The 26,735-nt window shown below is 34.4% G+C and overlaps 2 protein-coding genes across 4 annotated transcripts in view; both read right to left on the bottom strand.

Annotated features, from left to right (window-relative positions):
- Nucleotides 1–4,669, bottom strand: part of LOC6639727 (zinc finger protein jing) — a 154,657-nt gene extending 149,988 nt beyond the window's left edge. The window contains exon 1 of the mRNA XM_023181854.2: nt 3,823–4,669. Within this exon, the coding sequence (XP_023037622.1) occupies nt 3,823–4,508 (686 nt within the window). The 5' untranslated portion in view covers nt 4,509–4,669. The remainder of the gene's footprint in view (nt 1–3,822) is intronic.
- A 4,766-nt stretch (nt 4,670–9,435) lies between these two features.
- LOC6639777 (phospholipase D2) lies at nt 9,436–26,093 on the bottom strand. 3 transcript variants are annotated; one of them, XM_023181858.2, is made up of 9 exons: nt 26,011–26,093; nt 13,562–14,177; nt 12,993–13,485; nt 12,119–12,895; nt 10,843–12,065; nt 10,659–10,784; nt 10,264–10,601; nt 9,962–10,203; nt 9,436–9,900 (listed from the first exon to the last, which is right to left on the bottom strand). In XM_023181858.2, the coding sequence occupies exons 2-9, from the start codon at nt 14,056–14,058 to the stop codon at nt 9,799–9,801; spliced, it is 3,798 nt and encodes a 1,265-aa protein (XP_023037626.2). In that variant the 5' UTR covers nt 14,059–14,177; nt 26,011–26,093; the 3' UTR covers nt 9,436–9,798. The 3 variants fall into 3 exon arrangements, with proteins under 3 accessions (XP_023037626.2, XP_023037625.2, XP_002062808.3); XM_023181857.2 differs by lacking the exon at nt 26,011–26,093 and adding an exon at nt 25,582–25,714; XM_002062772.4 differs by lacking the exon at nt 26,011–26,093 and adding an exon at nt 19,968–20,167.
- Nucleotides 26,094–26,735: the final 642 nt, after the last annotated feature.

Genomic DNA, 26,735 nt, shown 5'->3' with positions numbered 1-26,735 from the left:
ATGAGATGCATTTATAGCTTTCTATATTATCCTAACACAATTTGTGTTGCACAATGCCAAAAAAAAAGTATGAAGTGGAAACAACATTACACAAAATTTAACCTTAAACGGAGAAATTCAATATAATAGACATAGGGAATAACTCAGATATTTTAAGCCTAATAGAGAAATTCATTTTCAAAGCTTTGGGTCTGAACAATAATAATAACAAACTTTGATAGAAATTTTAGGAGTGGCAAATTTAAATACTTCTACTTCTAATTTAAAATTTGATTTGTTAAGGATAACTTTTCAGATGATTTTAGTAAGTAATTCATTCTATAAACTAGTCAAGATTGAATGAGAATATTGAACAGTATAAATATATAAATGTCCATTTCTACATTTTATAAAGCAAATCAAACTTCTCGCAAAAGAAAAAAAACAAACAGCCAACTTTAATTCAAAAGAAATATTTCCGAAATTCTTAAAAATTGAATTGCATTAACCAATTCCACAGAAATTAATGAATTCGTTCCGGAATTCGTTCAAAATGCCATCACATAAACCACATTTAGGCTCATAAGGCACATAAAGAGATACAAAGAGCAAAAACAAATCATTGCTAAAGATGTGCAAATTAAATTGAATGCACCGCAAAGGCAACAAATGTGCAAAGAAACAAAAACACAAGCCCAAGAAAAAAGGCAAGAAGGGAAAAACAAAAAATCAAAATGCGGCCCAAAAACCACACACAAAAATACAACAAAAAGAAGAAAAAACAAAACAAATATTAAACAAAACCAAAAAGAAACACAAAGAGCAAACAAAACAACAACTGAAATTTTCATGTTTCTGTGACGAGACGACGAAAAAAAAAAAATAACAAAAAATAAATCAAAAAGTTCAACGACCAAAAGTTAAAATTGTTTCCGACAAAAAACGAACGCAAAGAGCCAAACGACGACTTAATAACGAACTCAGCCGAAGCTCCAAAGTGAGATTGGGGTTGGGGGAATAGTGGGGGATAAAGGGAGGAAACAGACGGGGTGAGGGCGGTGTTAAACGTACTGAGAGATACAATATAGGTAGAATATAGTATTTTAATAGGAGATAGAGATAACATTTGATATGCAGCGCATTGCGTGTGGAACAACCGAAACGAAAAATCACCGAGACACAAACCGAACAGCAACAACGTTCAACATCAACATCAACATCAGCAACAACAACAAATACGGATACGGATACTTTGACTCTTATCGATGGGAATCGAGTGTAAAATTTATGCATGATTTGCATGCAACAACAAGAGTAAATTAATTAAAATGCAAAGAGATCAAGTAAAGCCAAAAAAAATAACAAAAACTAAATATATATTGCGTGGGTCAAACAGAGAAATCGACAAAATGATACCCTGTTTAAAGTGGGAGATGGAGGTATAACGAAATAACCTGAATTCGATGCGAAATACTTTTCTACCCGCAACCTAAGGGACCCAGTTGAAGGCGAAACGGCTAAAAGCGGCTTTTAAGTTCATTTAAATTTTTATTCGTTAGAAGTTTTGAATATTTGAGAATGATCCTCTTTCCAATGTAAAAAGGTACAAAGGTTCATCATCAAGGACTATTTGTCCCGTACCAACTTTTTCAAATATTTGTCATGCACTTACAGTTATGAACATAAGAATAAAACCACTTTACCGAAAAATGCTTGGTAATGAAAATCTTTCCTGAAACAACGTTCGAGTTTCGAATTGACTTTGATGCTATTTGTAGATTCACAGCTGTGGATAAATCCAATCCTCTTCATGCCTAATCCCATGGTACAGGGTAATGCAAAAACTAAAACTAACAACAACAAATCAGAGGCCAGAATGAAATGTTTTTGAAGTTTGTATAGTATGTGATCAGCGCCCACGCGCTATAAATTTAAAAATCAGCAGCGGCAGCAGCAGCAGCGGCAGCAGCTACTGCAACTCATCAACTGATAAATGAACGCATGTTCCGCATGTTGCGTATCTTTCAGATACAAATGGTGGGCTGCAATCGCAATGAATTTCATTTGGCTTTGGCTTTGGCTTTGCCTGCTGCCTTTGTCTTTGTGTGTTTCTTTCAATTTCGTTGTGCATTTTTAATGAGCGGAAATTAGTTGGCAAGAATCTCTCTTCCCATATCTATGCATACATAAATACATATGTATATCTATCTATGCATATATGTATGTATCTGGATTCGTATACCCCACCTTATAAGTCATAAATTTTCAAACAAGGCGGCGGCGGCGCGTGCCTCCATGTGTTTAGCTTAAATATATTGATTATTGCCTCAATTAACTGTCAGATAAATTTCTTTTAATCGCTTATTATTAGTATGCTCTTCTCGTGAAAGTTGTTTCTTGCATTGTTTGTTAATTTTTTCTAGTTAGATGTATGTACATATGTTTGTAGTATATATTTAGATAGCACTTTTAGCTAAATTTTGGCAAGCAAAGTCAGAATGCTGTGTGTGTATATTTAGCTCAATTTTGGCAAAGCATCTCACAGATATATTTAACATTTCCCTTTTTTAGTGTTTATAGTGTTTGGGTTTGTCTAGATGCATGCGCCAATTTGGCTCTGTTAGAAACTTTTAGTCATAAAATAAAAACTTTGGTCATCACTTAAAGTAGTTTGTTGGGTGGGGTGAGGACAAAAAAAAAGCTTGACAAGATTTCAAATAATTGGAATGCATTCGCCTTACAAACTTAAAGCAACCAAGTTATGTTTTGTGGGCAAAACTATCTTCTCTTGGCCTTAAGAAAGTTTTATACTAATGTGTAAGAAGCAAATGTCTTAAAACATAAGAACCACTAACTAAGAAAATAGTTGATTAAAATGCTTTTCCCACGGCAAAAGCCAAAGTATATAAATAATGTTGTAAATAAGTATTTTTCAAGTTGTTTTTTACATTTTATGGCTTGTTAACACAAAGACACTTACATATGTGCTAACATATGTAGTATTTGTATAGCTGCATTTACATGCCATTAAAGCTAATCAAGAATACATATAAGAATGTATGTATATACCCTTACAATATAGCTTGTAAATAGCTACAGGAACAATTTTACAGACTTCAATCAAAAGAACAGATTTAAGACGACGAAATGGAAAATACTTAAGTTCTTTGCTATCTTTTGGAATCTGTTCGAAATGCATGTTCTTGACAAGTTTATAGAGCACTAAAACCGTTTATGATAAGAAAAATAGTCTTATCTCGGTAAAGCCTTAATCATACACATGTGTGTAGAAATTGCAGAGAGATTTTCTTAAGAGGGGAATCCCACAACGATTTCAAAGTGAATTTACAATTGAGAAATATTATCAATACCAAATTCGATCAATTTTATTAAAAACATTGATGCGATCTCGGGGAAGAAGCCCTGATCTCGCTTAACTATCCGGTAAGGTATTGCTGTGACCAGACACGAAGTTCCAAAAAATATAAAATATATCATAATATTTGCGAATCGTCTAACAACAGATTAAACAATGTACATACAGAAATAAATAAATACCGAAAAGACTTGGCATATGTTCATATGGATATCATTTCCAAACTCCAATCATCAACTTTTTAGAGCTTCAATTTCAAAACATTTAACTTAGATAAATAACTACTTTGTTGATATCTTTCTAGGCTGAACCTTATGTGTTTATTGTTTGTTTAGCTGCAATTAATATATTTCAATCTCACAATGTTTTCAGTTTCCAAACCTCAATTTCAAAGACTGGAACTCATTTCGATTTCCCCGTATCATATTTTAAGATCAATTTCATATATATGTATCTTAATCACTCACCTGTCTGATGACTCTGATGAATCGTAACGATCCAAGCAACGTTTCTTGCTGCCTCTTTGTCCAATTCTTTTTTGTTCACTTTGTTGTAGTTGCTGTTGTTGTTGTTGTTGTTGTAATCCCTTTGTTGCAGTCTTTCTAGAGCCCTGATAGAGCTGAGATCGCAATATATTTATATCCAATTTGGCAGTATTATCGTACAGGATAGAACCACCATTACCACCCCCGACACTCGAACGTTTTGTGCCCTGTACTATGCCAATGCTGCTGGGCGTATTAAATGGCCTGGGCGGTTTTGGCGGCGGTTTTAGATCAATATTTGATGAGGATGAGGATGAGGATGCTGATGAAGCGGATTGTGGCAGTAGCAGTGGCTGAGGAGGAGCAGGTGGTTTCACTATGTTGCTGCTGGTGTTAGTAACGGCGTCGCCGTCACTTTTGTTGCTGTTGGCGCCAATTGTTGTTAACTTGTTCAAATTGACGCCTTTTTTCAGCTGATCAAACAATGACAATGCCGCATTTGAGGTTAAAGTTTTCTTTGTGGCTGCTGCCGCAGCTGCTGAGGCTGCTGTTGCTGTGGCTATTGTTGTACTTGTTTCTATGGGCGTGGCTTTACACGTTATTGTTGTTGCCGTTGCCGTTGTTTCTTTAGTTTTTAGTTTTGTATCCTTTAACTGCATGGCTGACATTTTCTTTTGTTGTTTCTTTAGCAATTTGTTATTTTAATGCTTTCGCTTGTTATTTAGTTAACACTTTTTGTTGTTAGACATTTTCTTGTCTAATTTAATGATCGTTTTCCACTAAAAATATAAACTTATTCCGCACTTTTTGAGACACATTTTTTTAAAAACATTTTCCTGTAATTGTGAGAGAAAAACGAACTGATTTTTTTTGTTGATTTTGCATTTGTTGAAAACTTGTTGTTGTTGTTGTTGTTATAATTACACTCGACTCAAATTACTGCACGAGCAACACATATGAAATGGTATTGAAATTGAATTTTAGGCATTTTTTTCCCAAAAAAATATGACACACTTTTTTTCTTTATTAAACTTAATCAGCAATTATTTTTTTAATTATTTTATTTTTATTTTTGTGGGCTAATAACTTTTTTGATTGCAATTTTTCGTGGGGTTTTTATGTTATCAAGTTTGCTTCTTTAAGCTTTATGAATGACGGCCAATTGTTGTTGTTACTGTTGTTGTTGTTGTTGTTGTTGTTGTTGGCTTATTTCCGGTGCAATGTGCTACAAATGAAACGCATGTTGTATATAGTATACACATGTATACATTATATGTATTTCGATTAACCGGTTTTCCTGCTTCTGCTTCTGATTTCATTTATCAAACAAAACAAAATTTTATGCAAAAAACTTGAGAATTCAGAATTTGTGTTTAATAACAAATGAAAACATCTCAAACTCAAAAGTTATGCATATTACACACACACTAACACTAACTAACATACGACGCCGCCGCCTACAATTGTTGTTAAGTTGGCTTATCAAATGCATAAGGGACCGGGGGCCCCAATATGTCTGGGAATCTCGTAATTATTGTTGATTACAAAGAGAGTGTGCGAAAGAGAGGCGAGAGTGAAAGAGTGCGAGAGATTTGGTGTCGTCAATTTTAAGTTTATCGAAATAGACGCGAAAAATTGGCAAACATTGCAAAACGAGCGGCCCCTACTCTTTGCTCTTACTCTTGCTGTGCTGGCTGCAGCAAACGACTGAACGACGATACTCTGACTTGAAAAAAAAAACAACTGTGAGTTGGGGCAATCGTCGTTGGGGCCCGAAAAGGCACGAGCCCCCATACACGAAACCGTTTGGCCAACTAGAATGGGGCAGAAATCAAGAAACGAACACTCGAACAAGAACGAGTGCCAAACGAACAGTCCCGTACATTGGCTCCGCTGATTTCGGCTCCAATGCCGACGACAATCGGGGCAACCGACAATACGAGCATACGAAGCGCATAGTAGTAGTGCTTTATAGTGTTTTTTTTTTTTTTTTGGATGAGGGCTTAGGGGAAGAGTGAGGCTGGGGGGCAGCAATGTGCAAGCGAGTCGTCGTCGTTGTTCACTTTTGATTTCTGTTTCTGTGCAGCGACAGCAGGTTTTTTAGAAGTGCTCAGGAGTGGCACTATGTCTGTGCGGGGCGGGGGAGCTAGGTGGGGAAGTGTGGTGCACGGTAGAGAGCACTGAAAGCAGCCGGTTGTGAGTTTTTTTTTTGTATACCTTGTACGCATTGATTTTGGTGGGCATGTAAAACGAAACAAAACGAATGCATCTTAAAGGTATAAAGAGAATGTCTTCTTGAAATTGGAAAACAGTTTTCTACCCATTTCTATAACTTAATATTAATATAGGAACACTCGATTATGTCACTGGCACTAAGTTTTAGTTAGGGTAGCTCTGAGATTCTATGGCAGAAAGTGATAAAGCAACTAATCAGGAAGAACTCCCAAAGGTTCGATAACGTAAGAACTGATGTTTCAAACTCATCGAAACATTGATAAACTGGTTTATGCTATAACATCTTATAGGTTTTCACCTATGATCATTCTTAGGTAAAATATATAGTATTTCCGTTGACCCACAAGATTCAACGTAACCAATATATAAAGTTTAAAATCATCTCTGCAAAAGCAACAATCAATTTTTATCAATCCTGGGTCTCTAAATTTGATATCCAACAATATATTGAATTTTATGTTGCAGGGTAACTTTAAGTCTGTACATTCGGTTAATGCCATGCCTTGTTGCGCCACACAACATATGGAATACATACATATGTATTTGTAGATACATGGATATGAATTCGAGTATTTGGTTTTCAGTGAAGTTCAGCATTTTGGTTACTTTTCCGATACAATTGTAGATATTTTATGTCTGTGTTGTGGGTGGTAGGTAAATCCACACTTAATACAAGAGTCTGAATTTACCTGTTGATATTAATGTATGTACACATGGAAAACGAACACCACCAGAAAAAAGAGTCAACGAAATTGATAGTAAATAGTATCAGTTGGTATTAACCAAACCGGTTTCACAGAAAAAGAAACAAAAAACCAAACAAAATCAACTGTAAAAGAACTGTAGTATTAGTATATATTAAAGATAGGAAACTATGCGGAAAAAGTGGTTCGAAAAAAAAAAACTTAAGTAGACTTATAAACATGTCAAGTCCAATCAATCGAGTATCGAAAGTAATTAAAAATCTTGACTAGAATTTTTTATATCATTGGATACTCCAACATCTGCGTAGCTGTACTTATGTTTTTATGACTTCATAAAAATAAAGAAAAAGACATAAAAAGCAAAACAATAAATGTCCAAAAAATTTGTTACTTCTGCTATTACACAATTTGCCTTTTGCTTATCAATGAGAATTTACTCTTAGACACACGTACATACATAAATACAATTCTTGTCTATAAATAACAACAAATGCTGATATACCTACATATGAATATAATTTTACTACCATAAATAGTATAAAATACTGTAAATCATAACAGAAAACTTAAACATTTAAGTTATGACTAATTTTCAGCAAATTTCAAATAAAAAGTGTTATTTTTTTGCCAGTAATTCTGAATATCCAACTATTTTTACAGTCAAAACTACTTAAAAATTGTAATATATTGTAACAAAAGAGCTTTTATAGATTGTATTACATGTTAGTCACTAAACTAGCTAATCTATAGAAGATTTATTGGGTAAAAATAGTAGTTAACCATCGATTGTTCATAATTAAAAGTGCAACTAAGATATCAACATATGTTTATTTATTTATTATATAAATTATATTTGCAAACTTGTAATTACTAAATTGGCATTTCAATCAAGAAAATTAATTTAAGAGTGCATAGTCCAAAGGGACTTTTTTTTATAAGAAAATGATAAACTCAGCAACTATTTAAATCCTAAAATTCCAACATTTTCAAAAACTGACTTAATAGGAAAAGATATCAATATATGGCTTAATACAGAAGGATTACACGCCTATTTTTCCCATAGTTAGCATCTGCCCACCTTGTTGCTCAATTAAAAAACGTGAGACTGTTGATTCATTGATAGTAGGTACACATGCCAAAACATTTACAAGACAATCTGCATGAACGGCTATAAACAAATAAGTATTAACATTTAGCTACTAAAACTAATTTACTCAATTGTTAAAAAACCGCAGAAGCCCCCACGCCAATGGACAGACTGCAGGCGTAACCGAAACAGAAACCAAAAACCCACGCGACGACGACTTCCCTCCGAAAAAAGCAACAACAAAGTTGATTTCCATAATTTAAAACAAGCCCAAGAAAAAGAGAGAAAAGACAAAAAATAGAATCAATTTTAAAAACGGTTGGGCAGTCTCTATACCCTATGATTTGCTATACGTAAGTAATCTCATTCGATAAGAAAATAAAGTATTAACTAATAGACTCGTTGTGCAAGAGTAAACACAAAAACAAAAACAAAAAGCAAAGTCAACTGTTATTATCAAATAAACACATACACGCACACACACAATTGTAAGAAACCCATGCAAAATCACGTCATGAATACAAAAGAAAAGAAAAGAAAAAAAACAAAGCCAACACGTGCTTTTATTAGTTATATGACAAGTGTGAGTGAGTAAGATCACTTTAACTGTGTGTGTGCATGTGTGAGCGAGCGTGTGCGGAGTAGAGATGACAGCGTGAGCAATAACTTGGGGAATTGTTTACGGTACTTACTGTCCGCCCAATAGAAGGCCAAATCACAGCACTTTTTTTATGCTTTAAAGTTAATCCAAGTTCAATTAATCCAACATAAACAACTCACGCTTTCATACCTAAATACAATTCATTCTCTTTCTCTCGTTCTACGGTTCCCACTCGCGCTTTGTGATGCAATTGAGAGAGGCCATATGATTGTGTATTGGTATTGGTGAGAGATTTCTGCTTTGTTTTTAATTTTTCTTTTGCTTTGCTTATTTTTTGTATAAATATATTAACTATGCATCCTTCATTGTACCGCATAACTTATTATTATTATTAATTTGATTATGCAGTTTTTGAATTATTAACATTTGCTTTCAGAACTTTGCACATTGCACACTCACGCAAATTTTTTAATATTGCAAGCACGAAATATTTTTCCAATTAGAATCGAAAATTATCCCGACAAGTAGACGAAAACGATTGGTGCATTGCGAACTGCACGGCAGCACATTGCATTTTGCATACCCTGCAAAGGCCGGAGAATGTTCGACCTGCTCTTGTCAAATTGCGAATTTGAAAATAAAGCGCTTTCTTCTCTTTTAATACCTTAAAATGAGCTTTAAGAGTTTACAGAGCAAACGATCATAACCAAACAGCTGTTGCAAAGTCATGCCTTTAAGCTTTTGTCAGTGTGCAATATCATTTATTTTTAAAAATACCGGTTAATATATCAAGCGCGCCAAAATTTAAAAACTATTGGTAACGGTTGTTGTCTTTTGAAAATCTGAAGTTTGAAATTTGAAATGAAATATTTTAAGATAGAGTTATAACTTTAGAGCGTAATAAAAAAAAACCCTGTCATTCACGATAAATGTTTCGCTTGATGTTTCCATTAAAAATGCATTTATAATTTTAATCTTCATAGGTTTTTCTTATCTTTTTTTTTCTGGGTGTGTGTAAATTGTCTAAAATACTGATTTTAAACATTCGTTTTCTTACGAAATAAATTAACAAATTATGACTTAAATATAATAGGGGGACATTGACATTACCGTAAAATAAATTAACTATAATATAATAAAGGCAAAAAAGTGTAATTGTAAGTATATACAAAAAAAATATATAAACATTTCTGACTTGGCAATAATAACTTGAAAAGTTTTAAGCGCATTTGGTGGGTAAAAAAAAACTTAATCTAAGACCGCGAGACCTCATATATTAGAATTTAAAAAGAAAATCTAGTTGTATTTTTGTCTTAAAGACATTTGGCAGACTATGTCCATACAGAAGGAGGTAGAAGGCCCTCTTTGCTTGTACCGGGTGGTGTAAGGACTTCTTTGTTGAGGAACTCCAAAGGTAAATTGACCAGGTAACCCTGTGCATTTCAGCAGAAATTAGTATACAGAGAATTAAGTGGACTAAGAAAGTTAACTCACCTGAATTTCATTGGCACGTTTGGCTGCCTTTTCTGGCTCAACTTTGGCCAAAGGTGGTTCTTCTTGATATTTACGCAAACTTGCAAATGTTGTGACTGCATCAGTGGGTATGCACTTGAATACCTCATCGTAAATCTCAGTGTTCTTGGTGGAAATGTGTCTCCAAGTGCCATGCCAAAATTTATCACAAACCGGATCACTAATATCCAAATTCAAACGGGAGGCACCTTCTTCCAAAAGACCTGAAAAACCCATAACGCTTAGTTTAAACTAGTCAAAAAATTGTTTGGCAATTGTTTTACCCAAATGCTCTTTGAAGAGATACTTTCGCAGACGTCCTGCAAAGATGCCACTTGGATATTTTCGGCCATTCATGCGACCATCTTCGTATTCCTCATCCATTATGAGAGCCGCTATCTCCGAATCTCTTTTGCCAATCATTGAACGATCATTGATATTGGCTGAACCACAAATAACCACACGATCATCGACTATCAGCAGCTTGGAATGCACATATATTAGTTCCGTAATGGGATTATTATTCAGATAGGAATGATTTCGTAAACTATGGAATGATATATAGTTTTGTGGCTCTGAAACTCCCGCCTCCTGCAAACGTGTTAAAATGGCAGTGCGTCCCCTGAAAGAAATTAGAGAATTAGTTAGGAGTTTCCTCTCCTCTCTCTCGTCATCTTACCTGGATATGGAGGCATAATTCCAGTGTGTAATGGCCCTCACAGCTATGCCCGTGCTTCCACCCACATCTCCTTCGAAACCTGGCAGTAGAGGCATAATCACAAAGACCCTAAATGTTCGTCGTTCCCTGGAAAAGGACCAAAATGAATGAGTCTGGCTGGTTATTAAGATCTTTAAGATCTTACCTGTGAGCCCTCACAATGCGCTTGAAAAGTGTCTCGCCAATTTGATTCCGCACATTGTTATAGGCCCCGGGCACACCCATGCCCAATTGCATGGTTATAAAGAACTGATTCTCTATATACACATAATGCTGGGCCTTTGTTATGGTCTCGATGTAGGCATCATGTATGCTTTGCTCCACCAAATCCCCCTCGATGAAGCCGCAACTCCAGGCGGAGACACTACGCAGAAGCTGACACGTGACCCTCTGTTGACGCCGCTGCTGCAATTGCTGCAGATTGGAATTCAATCTGATCTGATGATAACTCTTGGGCATGAGGTATGGGAACTTGGTATTATCTCGCAACTTTTCCAATTTCATTGCATTCCAACGCTGTATAAAATGTCTGGCCACATCTCTGGCTGAGGCACCCACCACACACATGCCCACATCATGCCAGGGCATCCGAGGTGTGGTGGTGCGATCTATTATGTCCACAAAGGGTGCATTCAGATTCATCCAATCTTTGAGTATGAAATTGGAATAGTCCTTGCCAAACCAATACTTAGCCTGGCCATAGAATTCACTGAGTATTTGTGCATTATTGGCCGCCGAAGTGGAAGCAGTTGCTTCCACCTTCGTGGCGGTGGCATCCACTGTGTCTATGGTGTAGACATTCTCGGCATTATCTTCCTCACCACTTGAGTTGCCGCCACCCAAACGTTGCATAAAATCCTTGCCCTTTCTTGCCCCCTTCATGGCGTTGTTCTTGAGACGATCCAACATATTTTTTCGCTCCATTTCGGGTGTATTCAATTTAATGCCCTCCAGATCAGTGGAATCTGGGCTCAAATCGCTTGAGGCAGCCGAGAGTAATTCAGGCATAAGGAGACGATCGCCGGGCTTGAGGGTGCGCAATTCTATGCCAACTGTTGGTGGCAAGGGCGCCTGTCCCTTGGCTGTGGTATCGTAGTGGGTGTTGCGTGATGATTTGCGTGAACCAAATGCCGAATCGGCATCGTCTTTGTTGTTGTTGCAAATGGTTGGAGTACGACGAGCGCTTCCCGATGCCGAGGATGTTGAAACGCTGCCCAAATCGGTTAAGCGATGATGATGATCATCCCAACGCCCGTAGCAAAGATCAATGCCACCCATAAAGGCATAAGTCTGATCAATAACGACAATTTTCTCATGATGGGCCCACAATAGAATGCCTCCCCTGGCATGATCCGGATGACGCATGACCTGAAAGAGATATATAAATTAGTCCAGATCCATGTTAAGGTTCGCCAACTCACCTTAATATTCTCATGCTTGGCCAGAGTGGATTTGCTGTAATAACTGTTGATGCCCAAAGCCATTTCCACCTCTTTGTAGAGCAAAACAAAGACCCTAACACCCTGTTCCGCTTTGCGTAACAATATCTTGTCCAGCCGCCAGTAGTCCCCATCGAGAGCTGGTCTCTTCATATAGATCTCGGGACTCAGCCACCAGTCGGCTATGTAGATCTCCTCACTGGCTGCCTCCAAGCCATCAGCCACGGCGGCCATATACTGGGCGCCGTCTACGTACCAAGAGGCTTGGGTATTCGCCCTCATGGGCGCATACGACATATGCGGATTGGGACAGGTGAAATCTCTGGCATAGGAGTGAGCTGTTTGCTTCAGATATTGCATCCATTCTTTGCATTTGCGTCTTGTCCAACATTTCAAGACAATATGCCGATTATTGGTGAGAATTTGTAGGCCCTTCCGCATGCCCGTCTGATAGATGCCCGTCGAGACATCGAAACCCTGATCGAAGAGGATCACGGCACGTATACTGCCATCGGTGGGTCGTATGTAACCAAAGCAGGTCTCCTTTACAAAAAACCAACGATTTCTCCAAGTGCCACACACCACATCCGAGCAGAAGTAATTGCAGCGAATGCAACAATTCTTTTGGAAGCACCCGAAAAAGTTGCAACCCGCCTGTCCGGGACGTGTTGAGCCCGTCCTCTTGAGTATTACACCCTCCTTGCCCTTGATGCCCAGTCCCGAGACAAAGGACACATTCGAAACCTCCACAAAGTTTAACTGAAAGTGGAAAGAAGAGTTTTAGAATTAAAGTATCTAACTTTGGTTGGACAGGCAGAACTCCACTGCATCGACAGTTTTTCTACAGATCACTCACCGTCTCATGATGATAACGATATAAACTTATGTTCAGCAGATTATAAAGATAATCCTCCAATTGCTTGATGCGCACAGCCATGTTCTCGACAGTGACCAAACTCTCCGGGCGATTGGGGAAGCGTGGCAGTTTCCGTTTCTTCTTCTTTGGCTTACGCTGACTACGTCGAGGAGTAAAGTTGGCCAAAATCAAACTGTGTATGGGAGGATTTGTTATCACTGAGACTGCTTCACCACTCGAATTATTATTATTTTGGGGCAAGGTCATGTGCTTGATCTTGGTGTGAGCTGACAGATCTTTCAGCGTTGACTCGTCGGCCATTGTACACGCAGCGGCCTTCAGAGTAGTCCTTTTCTCCTTGTGACTACGACTTGGGAAGGGTATATTGAGGGAAGTGCGAAAGAAACTCAATTGCTGATGCAGTGAATTGAAATGCTTGTAACGTCGCTTGATGGTCCACTTGAAGGGTCCATGGGTAAGTTCAATGGTATATCTAAGCAGAAGGGGACGAAGGGAAAGAAGAGGAAGTTTTTTAAATACTCTTTTTTAATAATATTTCTTTCACTTACAGATTGGGATTCAGCAAATGCGTTGTCACCGTCCGATCGGTATCAACAATTCTCACATGAATCTCACGTCCCGGAATGAAGACCTTGCGTTGAAACGAGTTAAACTTAACACTGGGCCCATAAATGCTGGGAAATGGTATCTCCTGCCGTATTACCACACTATTCTCATCATCATAATATTCCTCATCATCGTCATCAGTCTCTTTACGTTCGACCAGAACTGGTTTATCACCCACATTGGATAATATTGTCACCGAATCGGGAAACTCTAACGTTTCATCATACTCCGAATCGACTAGAGAGAATTGAAATTCAGGTAAACATCGATTATGACGATCTTGCTCCTCCTGGTCGTCTTGATCATCCTCTTCAACGACAGCCTCGTCGGTGCAATCCTCGAAAACGTCATCATTATACTCATCCATTCGATACGGTCGCGGTGTCGAATGATTGGCATAGGGGGGCAAAGCTGAGGCACCATTCTGAGCATCGGCCATGGCGGCGGCAGCCTCAAATTGTGCAAAGAGGTAGGAATTGTCTAATATATTATCATAGCCAGGATTTACATAGCCAACATAGTGAGTTGGCCTATACACATCATCGGCAGGGTGTACAGCTATAAAGAGAGAATAAGAGGGGGACACATATTAGAAAAAAACGCACTTAGTTGCTTTATCAATATTTACACTATTGCACTTGCTCAGTTTTCAATTAGCTAAACAGACAGAAATTGACTCCATATCATTTATTTTGGTTGATGACTCAAGGGAAGTGTGGTCTACGTTCTGCGATAGTCAACTTTAATTATTAATTTGTTCATAAATCAACATCGAATGGAGATGAAATGATGTAATTATATTTCGAACCACTCCCATTGATTAACTTGATGTCAAAAAGAGAAACGAGTTGCTTTGAATTTGTTCAAAAGTGCAGTACACATCTTAATGACTCACTGTAAATTGTCTATTTATAAAAACAATATCCCCTCTTCAACTTTAAGACTTTATATTAAGTTTTAAAGAACCTTCTTTGTCTTTTAACTGGAATTGCACTAAAGTATTTACTTGTTAAGTATTTTAGATAGTGATAAAAATGTTACAAACAGTGGCGAAGATTTTGGTAAGGGGCAAATAAAATAGTTAAGAAATTGCTGAAAACTCCCTCATTTCCTCTCCCGAGGATCTGTCACTGGCTTAAAAGGAAAGTCAAGTTGGTATAACTTTTAAATAGCACTAATGGCTAGAAGAGAAAATTTAGAAATCTTTTGAAAAAGTGTTCATTTAACAACTATTCCCAATTATAATTTGGAAACACTGTCTTTTCTTCTAAGTTATATGTATTTACCAATCAATCATTAATTTGAAATACTCAAGAGAGAAAAAGGGGAAACAATTCAGAGAGCCTAAAAGTACCCATAATAATTACGTCACCAAGTGAAGTCAACTACTTCTCCAGCTCGGTTTATTTTTACAATTCTTTGATTCAACTTGAACTGGTCAAGCACGTGTAATGTGCAATAATTAAAAACTGACAAAGAAAAGTCAAGGTCTATATGCATAAATCTGTAAAGTTATATCATATATGATATATAGACGTGTAAATTTTTCGACCCAACTGAAATATGCTCAAGTTTTTTTTTTTTGGTTGATGTTTTCGTTTTGTGTTTTTTCTTTTTTTGTTTAGTAGCTTTTATTGACAAATTTCGTGCGAACTTGACATAGGGAACCCCATATTAACCTTCAACATTAGTTAAAAAGTCTAAAAATAGATTGCACTGAAAATAATAACAAGAAAAGTCTTAACACAGACAAGATGATAAGAATCATATGACCACTCGAGAGTACATAGTGAAATTATATTCTAGAGATAAATCTTATCTCAATTGTCATTCTTAATATGACAATATATTTGTATTAACATGGCCTAAAGAGAAAATCTTTTGTAAATTAAGCTAATTAAATTATGGATCTGTAACCATTAAAAGTGCATTTTACACTTATCTTTACAAAGTTTTTACAAATTTAGTTGTAGGTTCGGAATTGTGCATATGCATTTTGATTGAGATCTTTGGAATCACAGCATATACTTATTGATTTAACTTGAAATTATTCCGAATACTGTTCTCAAAAACCCCCAACAAACTAAAGGATAGTCAAAAGAAACGCAAGATATTTTGTAAATTGACTCTAAAGAGGTCATTGAGTGAATGTCTTTTTTGCAGAGATCATGAAGTTGACTCATTTCCTAAGAAAAGGGCCATATTCGTCACGTCGAATACGACCTCTTGACCATAAGCGGCTTATATTTAGCCAAACCTTAATATAAAACTGCTAACAACAATTCAATCATCCACAGTTGAAGGTCAATGTAAAAGGCAATCACCTCATATAAAATAAACTTTTAATATTAAACTCTTAGGTACTACATGAGTTATAAGTAATATTTTAAAAATATAATACTAAATACCTATAAAGTTGTATTATATTATATTTTTTAACATATTATAAAACTTGAAAATCAATTTCTAAATGGGCTTGTTTGTCTTTCTTCATCATTAAGTTAAGTGAAAAATTTGTATTACAATATACAGCCTAAAAAATACGCTTACAAATAAATTTTAAATTAAAATTCATAGGATTTAAGTAATGACTTAAGTAAAACATCAATTGAAAGCTGATTTTTAGTTCCCTAAAAAGGTTTTTTAACCTGATGACTATGATAACTTTAAAAGTGGCGACCCTACTTATAGGTCTTTTTGAAAATATGTATTTTGTCACATATTTCGATAACTGCTTGAGAACTGAATAATTTATTCGTCTAAAACTCGACGCTTGAACGATTTTTCCGATGTAACAAGAAAAGGATTAATTAATATAAAACTCTTGTCCGATATTCATATATGTATGATCTTGGCTCGATTGACCTGAATGTCTGATTTTCAATAGATGGACAATCGAAATTAACTTAGGGCATTTTATTTTTTATCTTAACAACTTGTTGATTTTGTTTTTTTTTTTCTTACGTTTATAACATTTTCATAAATAATTTGTTGCGGCTTTTTCTGTGTTTGAAAAGCACTAAAAAATTTATAAGTACAATTATCACAAAACAACCGCAAAAAAGGGCAAATATTTTAAATTTTTATAGTTTTTTTTTGTCGTAATATTCAAGTTTAACTATGCCTATTTATAAGGCGTAGTTATATTTTGTCTGTGGCAGTGAACTCATTCCCACTAGTTTTTTATCATACGGTTAAGAATGTCAAGGTTCCTCCGCCTTCCTGCCACTCCTCCTTCCAGTTTCAGCGAGCACTTGAACAAAAGTATAATAAATTTATGGCTGATAAGTTAAAGACTCTAACTGATAAGGTGAAATACATTTTTATACAAATATAAGAACCTATTTCGCATATATTTTTGATTTTTTCTTTGTTTTTTCAGAAGTGGGAACTCCTTTCGCCATAATTTTCTGTAGAGTATGCAATCATCCCTAAGATAATGTTGACAGTTAATCTAATAATGCCATAGGATCGATAACAAAATCAAATGTTTCCGAGAGGTTCACCCCAAAACTTGTTTTGTACGTTCTTGTTACGATAACTTCCACGATTTGATAAGGTCCAAATGGAAATTATAACAAATCACAAATATAATGTCGTCTAGCGATAGTTCATACATATAGACTATAGACCTTTGGGGTAGATATATGTAAATGAATCAAGAGGACACCTGTTATGGGCCTGCTAATCAAAACACTTGACTAAATAATGATTTATGTAGAGCTAGATAGTTAGGTTAGTTAGATAACTTCCTCAACTGTTTGACATTTTGTGCAAATGTCAAATGATATATACACATTCATCATGGTTATATAGTATACATATATGTATATATACTTAGCTATAGACGATGATTGGTTACATTTACTGTGGCCCGTATATAATCTATTAGCAAAAATTGATAAAAATCGTCATAAATAAAGTTTACTGCAGATTGTTAAATAGATAACAAATGAAGGATTATGGTATATTGTTGATAATATTTAACAAAGAAATTAAAGGTTTTATATAGAACAGTAGAGATATTGCTTAACAAATATCAATAATATTTATACCATCTTAGAGTTTTGTTTAATCAGATTTTATTTCTGTAATAAAATTATAACCTGTTACAGTTTCAGCTTGCTAATCAGATTTTGCTAATCAGAATTGGTAATAAGACAATCAGCTGTGTTTCAATTCCAAATTGTTTTTGAAATGGTGACCCCGTTTCTATTAAGGAACCATTTTGTGCATATCTTTTAGTTGAAACTTTTTATTAACTATATTTATATGTAAATGACTGTAGAAATAACATGTTAAATAGTGTAATCATCTATTTACTAGCTTAACTGGCAGATTTTGCCAATCAGAATTGGTAATAAGACAATCAGCTGTGTTTCAATTCCAAATTGTTTTTGAAATGGTGACCCCGTTTCTATTAAGGAACCATTTTGTGCATATCTTTTAGTTGAAAATTTTTATTAACTATATTTATATGTAAATGACTGTGGAAATAACATGTTAAATAGTGTAATCATCTATTTATTAGCTTAACTGGCAATGAAAAATAATAACAAACCAGCATTTAAGCCACACTTTACTTTCATTTCGATGACATTGTTTACCTTCTCCATTAACACATTAAACTCTCATAAGAAATATCAATACAATTACACAAATGAATATATCAAAACGTACAAATTGCTTAAACACGCATATTGAAAATATCTTTTTAAGCAGAAGATCCCACACCACAAAAAAAAAGGAAAAAAAAAATCACCCAAAAAATTATCAGCTAAAATAACAAAGGCGACACAATGCGCAAAAGGCAATGCAAACAATTAGCGGTTGGTTTCATTTCAGGTCGGAATTGTTGATAAAAACTTATGTATATGTGTTTGAATGTGTCTATATATGTACATATGTATATGCCACACGATACTAAACGATAAATGTAACCGCAATGGAACATTTTGTTAACAACAACACAAAAAAATAAAAACAACCAGAAAATACTTTGAATAAAATACAATCGAGTTGAAAGACCTCTCAAATAATTGTAAGTAGGTATTTTAAGTTCAGTAACAATTGCAAAAAAAATAATACGTTAACTAAGAAACACGTCAAAGTTTTTGTATTTTTTGTTTTTTCTTTCTTTTTTCATTTATTTCGACCATGACTCACACAGACGGAGTCGATGTGGAAGTCAAACTGATAAAAATAAAAAAAAGAGTAAAAACCAAAATAAATTTTATATATTCAGAATTTGTAATACCCTTTAATTAATAAATGGGGCTGCAACTTTAAATACAACTATAATAAATCAAGTCTCTACTCTTTATATATGCCAAAAAAAATTCCACATTATATGACTTCTGTTAACATATTTTAATGTTGTAATGCCCCTTTAACCAGTTGCGGATCTTGCTATGGATTTTGGGTAATATCGGTTCATTGCCTCCCCCGTAGTTTCGCCTAACTCAAAGCCATATATGTATTGGTGTTCCTTTATAGAGTTCTTAATCGTTTCTAAAGCAGGTGGCTGTTACGACTATTAATAAAAATATTTTACTTGGATTTTATCAGGTTTATTTTTAAGTGATTTTCTCATTTTCCACATTATTATATTTATGTTAATCTTTATAAATCTTCCACCATTTTCGCCCTTTCTACGTTATGACAAAACTAATAGACTTTCATTACAACTTCCGCACATAGGGTATCAATGGGCCACAAAATAATGTGCATAAACAATATATACGTATATATACAATTGTATTGTATAATGGGGGTGCTTTTGTTTAGCAACTTAATATTGTATATTTCTGTTTTAAACTTTGTTGCTTGTGCTTACAAATGAACAGTTAGTCTCCCTGAGTGCGGTCTTTCAACTCCAAGTGCAGCACCATGAGAATGGAAATGTTTAATGCCAAAGAAATCGAAATTTCCTGTTTGTGGAAAAACTTCTTTTGGGCGCGGACTAGAGGGGCGTGTCACTCGCACACACCTTGTGAGAAACAAAAATTTCCATACCGATAGAATCAAAATAAGTTCAGTTTGCCATGACCCACGCAAAAAAGCACACAAAAATTCTTTTTCACTTTCACAAGGCAAATTTGAAACCGGCCCGTCAAACAGGTTCAAATGATTCTAGAAATAATCAACATAAAAAAACTGGTAAAGTGGACCAACTGAATCTTAAATAACCCAAAGTTAAAGATACATTTCGCAGTGATCTAAGTTTAGCCCACTGACTATTCAATCTTTGACTCTGACTAATGCCAAAGAGAGGAGATTGACTAACCGATAGAGTGAGTGAGTGAGTGAGTGAGTGAGAGAATGATGTGAAGTAACATTGAGATTTACCCATGCTTGCCATCAGCTGTGAAATGCTCCGTCGATGACGTCCCCCCACATGCAAATAACGCACTGGGCCAGAAGCCGCCTCCTCGGCTTCCGTCTCCTCCCCATCCTCCTTCTTCATAGGTGGCGCCTCATTGTCATTGGCAGTGCAACGATTTGTTGTCGGTTGGGACATTTTGTTTTTTTTGTTGGATTTTTTGTTATTATTATTAATTTGGTATCTTATTTTTGGTATTTTTTTGTTGCATTTTGCAATTTGTCTCAGCAATTTGTGGTCAACATTTGTAAACATTTATCATTTAAGCAGCTAATTAAACAAGGAGAACACATAAATATTGAGTCGTGTTGTATTAAAGTAGATCAAAGGCAAGACCACTGATATATATATATATAAAAATGTATATTTGACACGATTTCAATATGTTTAAATGGAACAAGAATGCAAAAAAAATCAATTTCATTTTAATCACTTTTTAAACATTTTCGTATTACTTCATTGCTAGATTTTTAAGATATATATAAGATATATATACGTATATTTCCCACGATTTCAATGTTTTTAAAGGAAATACCAATAAATTGGATCATTATAGAATAAATACAACTTTAAATAAAGTTTGTTTTCTATAGATTTACATTTCAATCTCGTTAGCTGTCACGTTTAGAAAGATCCTTTCAAATTTTAAATAAGTTTTATCAACAAAAACTCGTTTAACCTTTTAGATTGAATGGCATAAAAAACTGAGCTAAAAGTGTGCAGAAATAGAGTCGTCACCATTATTTAACGATATTTAATAGCCGTGTTAAATCGATATATTAAAAACGGGTTATATTACTGGCAACATTTCTTAAATAAGCATGAAACTCTTTAACAATCTGGATCAGTTGGAAAAAGAAAAGCAAGACTCTATCGAGTAAATTTCCACTCAAGGCTATATCAAATAGTGATAGGAAATTAAATTAAGTAGTAAGAGAACATTAAGAGCATCATTATGGAAGATATCTCTGACTGTCCAGTTGTTGTTGACTCTTGGGAAATTCTTTCCCTTTATCGTTTCAGAAAAATTGGAAAATTGTATGATGCATTTGACACAATAATTTGACATCAGGACTTGCATTAAAAGTTGATAATTAAAAGAAAAAGATTGTCTACATTTTGAAAGGTTTTGTTTTTTTTTTTTTATGTTAAGCGTTAAGAAAGTGTTTTTTCAAGTAATGATATTTTGCATTTCGATTTTTATCTATGAATTGGTCATTAACCTGTTTTTAATTTGAAAATATAAATTTTGAAGTGGTTTGAAAATCGCACTAAATGTTTTGACTGACATTTTTAAGAGTTTATCATTGACTGGCCGATCAGAAAGAAGTTTTTGAAACAGAGGAATAAACAAGTAAAACCGCACTCAGAATTTTGTATTGATTTTTATATGCACTCAACTTTTAAAAGTGACGAAGTTTCTGTATAATCACGCATTTAATAATTACTTTTTACTATAATTCTAATGAAAAATGAGCATTGGGATATATTTAGAAGGGTTTTATTAATCACACAAGTCTTATAAGTCACACCGATATCGCTTAGGCACATTATAAATTTTCATTTGATTTGTTTTGCCTAAATTTTATGTTTTATTGTTTGATTTTATTATTTATTTCGATTTATTTATCCGTGAATATTACATTTTTTTTTTGCTTTTCGACATTTTTATGCACAATATTAATTTATAATTGTATTTATTGGTTTTTATTTGGTGCCCCAAAATCCATTAAGGCTGTTGATATGTTTTTGCATATAGAAAAACTTTGTGTTGCAATTGGTTTTGTTAAATTGTTTAACATTTGAATCTCCCCCGCAAACAAACACAGACACATTAAAAACTAAAGCAATATTGCATTAGTAAATGATTTGAAATCATAAACTTCATCATTATCGAGTGATTATCATTAACTTTTCTATGTGAGGGAGATACAACAACAAATTCGTTTATTTTTGAAACTATTTTTTGTTACAATTTTTATTATTATGTTTCGGCTGTCGGCGCTTAAGCTCCATATAAAAAAAAACTTTGCACAACACACACACAAACACACTAAAAGAGTTGTGTTTGGCAAGTTGAAATATTTTCACTAATAGTGGAAAAAATGGATTATTTTCCATCAACCACACAGGTGTAATTATTTGACTATCTTGTAGATACTTTTTTCTTTTGATTCCATCTTTTTTAACTTTTTTTTTCTTCGTGATTGATGTGACTCAAAGATGCAAAGCACCAAATAAACACGTTTACGGTGTGCAAGATTGATAAATCTGAAGACTTTTTTTGTTTACTTTTTTTAACCACTGCCGCCGACTAACGGAAGTTATTGTCAAGAATTTAGCGCGACATAAGAAGAAAGAAAGAAAAACAAGTATGTGAAATAAAAACCGAAACCGAAACGCTAAAGAAAATGCCACGCCGTTGGAGACACTACCAAGAACGAAGAACCAAAACGAAACGAAACGTTGACAATGTCTCGAACGTCGTACGCCACCTCCTCACCCCGCCCTCTCTCTCACTCTTCTCTCTCTAACCGCCAACGAAATGAAGATACAGATACATTCTCCCCCGAATATCGTACGGTTAAATGCTCAGTTCGTCACGATCGTAGGCAAAATCGCCCGCGCGCTCACACGTAGAGGAGGAGAAAACGTTGCGGCAACTTTGCCGACAGTTTGCTTAATAATAGTAACTAAACTTCAGCTCGATGGCCAAAGCTCAAAAACCAAAAAAAAAAAAAAGGTTAATATTGACGCTATGAGCTTAACTCTCTCGCTCGTGCGCTCTCTCATGCTCTCTACCTTTCTACCCGGCTGCCTCTTCAAATAATGAGCCAGAGAGAGAGAGAGAGAGAGCCAAATAGCATAGAACAGCTGTGAAGCCCTCAACAATAACCAGCTGATAAAGCTTTTTTTACTATGGCAATACTACATAATATTTTCAGATACTTATTTTTAAAGCGTTCCTATATAAATATTTACTATGATAATTGATAGCGACATCAGTAAAAGTCAATATTTTAGAAACAGATGAGACGATGGATCTTTGTCTTCAACAAGATCAGCTGAGTGAGAAATGCCTAGGAATACACAAAAATGTATCTTAAGCAATTACTTCCACAATAAAGTCACGATTTTTAGACTTGAATGGATCTCACTCATTAAAAGTGCGTACATCTACGACCTAAATTATATTTATATGATATTTGTTTATCATGGTTATAAAGCAAAATTATTAACATTAGGTTTTCTTTGTGAAAATCATCGAAAAATAAGCTAAACTTAACTGAAACCATTTCAAAACCCTTTTCTAGGGTGTCTTTGAAAGCTTTCATAAACATTTTCGACTGACTCATTTCTAATTTCAAAAATGTTGAAAACATGTTAGAGCCCCCACACACCTAATATGTAAATAATATACATATAGCACGAATCAAACCTTGGGCAATCTATATGTATTTGCATGTTATACCTTATCTTATCTTCATGTAATCAGCACTCATTACTCATATTTAATCTTTAACAATTGGGGTCCCCCCCGTCCCCATACACTCTAACATTCTGGTGCGAAAAACAAATTATAATTATGTATGTTGCACCTTTCTGATTAGATAGAAATCATCTCATAGCCATGTTCAATTCAGTTTTATAGTCAAAAGACACACCCACAAATGTAGTGCAACTCAACTGAGCGGCAATCAATCAAAAGTTAATCGAGAAAAACTTTATACAACCTTAGTAGAATGTTCTTCTCTGGCCCCATTAGAATATTTGTTCAGTTAAAAAATGTTTATCGTAAAAACTTTTAGTACTTTTTTCTGCTTATCGAAAGATTTTATCGTAAAAATAAAACTTATTTTTGGCGCAACTTGTTAAAATTCTTATCTTTAATAAGGTGAGAAGTATGATATGAAAATATGTAGCCTAGAAACTCTTTCAAAAAGCATTTACTATAATATTAGTATAAAATATTTTAATACATATTTTTGAAAATAAATATTGTAATTATTCAGCACTCTTAAGATCTGTTTATTAAAAATCAGTCAAGTCAGGTAAATTGAATTTGCCAATCGTTTCTTGACTCCAGCAAAAACGATTCTTTAGAATGTTATTGAACGTTTTGTTTGTACTCAATATCATAACAAAAAGTTCAGATAAGATCACATAGTGCATATTGACAACTGCTGCCTGTTACGTATACACAAATACATATATATACATATACATGCATATGTATTTATATATAATAAATATATGTACGTTATGCCTTTATTTCCGTCTGGAGTCTATGCAAATTTTTTTTGTTGACATTTCTAGGTGAAATAAATTTGTTATGTTCTTAGGTATGCAACCTATGCACATACATTATATAAATCTGGATGTATATTTCATATATGTATCTATGGCTATTGCTTTGAATTTGAAAAGCTTCATTTGTTCAACTACTTTTGCATAGAACCAAATTTTTATAGCATCGACTTTATTTTACCCTGTAATGGAGTAAGCAAAGTAGGGACAAACTCTGGCTTGGATTAGCTGAAGTTGAATAACCTTATCGATTAGGCTCATACTAAGCAAATGTAATAAATACCTTATAGAGATACACAAAGTTATTTTAAATCGACAAATGATACTTTTGAGAACTAGCAAATGCTTCTTACACCATTTTGTTCGTTTCACAGCAAAATTAAATAAATGTAGAAAATTTGTATTTTTAAAAATTTATGTTAAATTGCCATTATATTATAGTATATAATTTTTAATGCAACATCTCAGATGCATGGACATAGGTTTTCTAAATCTAAACTAAAACTTTATTTAATAATAAGAAAAGAAAAGTTTAAATACATACAAAAATTATTCAATAACTGCTAACTTGCTTTAATTTTTCTATATGTTAATTTATATATTCGAGGTCAAATAAAGGCTTTGATAAAAATTAAAAATATATTGTTCCAAACATAATTTTGTAATCAAATAAAGAAACAGTTTACTAAATAAAATGATATTTTATTGAAAAGTTTATACACAAATTTGGTTCAAGGAAACATTTGGAAATAATTTAAATTTAGAATAACCTTTAAATTTCAAAGAAGAAGAACAAGCATGCATATATTATTAAAAGAAAGTGTTTAGTTAAATATACCTTTCATACTAAAGACTGCATATGCATATTTTGATTACGTAAGACGTGATCTACCTTAATATATTGCGATCTGAATGCTGATCAGAAAGTGTGAGAATTAGATACCTCTTAGAACTGGATTGTACCCCATGGGAGTGTGTGCAGGGTATACACAAAGCATTTACAAACAAAAAACCAAAAAAAAATAAACCGGTAGACAATCAAACATTGTGGTTTGTTTTGAAGGCTATTAATTATTCATAGATGAATATTGAACTCTCCCGCCATTCAGTGCCCCCCGAATGACCTTCATCTCAATTATAAATTTGCACAAACAAATTTAAAAGCAATTTCGTTTGAAATATTTCAATGGCTTTTCGAAAACAATTGCCAATGCACGTGTATATCTTCCAGTAGGTTGCTGGCTAGAGACAGGTAGACAGGTAGGTACTTACCCAATATTTGGGAATTGTTTGTATTCCGATGACTTTGTAATAATCTTTTTGTTTCTGTGACTTCAAAGAAATAATTTCTGGGGATATCTATCTTTGAGTCGATTGATGAATCATTTGTATGTCTTTTTGGCTTTCACAATGATCCACACACGACACGATTCGCTAATTGCTGCAAAGAGGCAACAATTTCAATTGTGGCATGTCGATGAAAGCACGAGAAATTATTATTATTTTATTTGAGTAAAATCAATTTCAGTCATTTAAATATTGTTTACACACACACACACACACTAGCACACGCACATAGATACACACACAGATACATAAATATACATATGTATGTATTTATGTATGGATAAAAGACCTAAGAAAACTCGTTCCGTCGTTTCTTAAGTCAAATTTGTAACTGACAAAACTGAACGGACTTACTCCAAAGCGAACAGTAAAGCTTAAGCTCCAAAAACCCGAAAGCACTCAATGGATGACGAGTGGAGAGACAGGAGGGGGGAAGAATTACTTAGTAAGTGGGTAAATGCCACGCGTTCTTCTGCTTATCAATGGATTTGCACTTCCTCATTGTGTGATTTCGATTCTCTTACAACATTTATGAATAAATTTTTCTCTTGTTCTTTTTGTTGTTGTAGTTTTATCAATTGTAGATCGTCTTAAATGGGTAATAAATGTTATCGCGTCGCGGTCACAATGTCAACTAACGCCAGTCTCCAGTCTCTAAACATGAGCTTTCTCTGGCCAGCAGTACTGTGGGGCAACAGTGATGATTTTTGGATCAATTTATTTTGATCATAACACTTGCTTGCTTTTGCTTTATTTTGTAGGATTTTGAATTTTATGACAATTTTAGACAATCATTAAAATTGTTTACAACCACTGTGCTATCAACCATATTTAAACCTCTAAATTTCTTTCATTATTTATTAATTGTTGCAGCTGGCCCACTGTTCAAACAAAAAAGCTTTGAGAAAACGACAAAGTGAGATAGACTAAGAAAACTGCAAGCATGGCGATCAATCAGCTGTTGCGAACAGTGTGACAAGAACCAATTGAATATGATTAAACAGAATTAACCAATAAGTAGCTGCAATAACAATCATTTTTTTCGAGTCTTCAGTGAACTAGATCTAAAAACAAATAGG

Source organism: Drosophila willistoni, assembly GCF_018902025.1.
Source record: "Drosophila willistoni isolate 14030-0811.24 chromosome 2L unlocalized genomic scaffold, UCI_dwil_1.1 Seg196, whole genome shotgun sequence".
Classification (NCBI taxonomy): domain Eukaryota; kingdom Metazoa; phylum Arthropoda; class Insecta; order Diptera; family Drosophilidae; genus Drosophila; species Drosophila willistoni.
Note: the sequence above shows the minus strand (reverse complement) of the source record. Positions and strands in the feature narration are given on the sequence as shown.

What these genes read in the sequence shown, in the direction of transcription:
- LOC6639777 (XM_002062772.4), bottom strand. Translation starts at nt 20,139, where the DNA reads ATGTCCCAACCGACAACAAATCGTTGCACTGCCAATGACAATGAGGCG. An exon ending in ATCGTTATCATCATGAGACG is followed by an intron (nt 12,896 to 12,992) that starts GTGAGTGATCTG and finishes TTCCACTTTCAG; the next exon opens with TTAAACTTTGTGGAGGTTTC. An exon ending in TCTCTTCAAAGAGCATTTGG is followed by an intron (nt 10,204 to 10,263) that starts GTAAAACAATTG and finishes TGGGTTTTTCAG; the next exon opens with GTCTTTTGGAAGAAGGTGCC.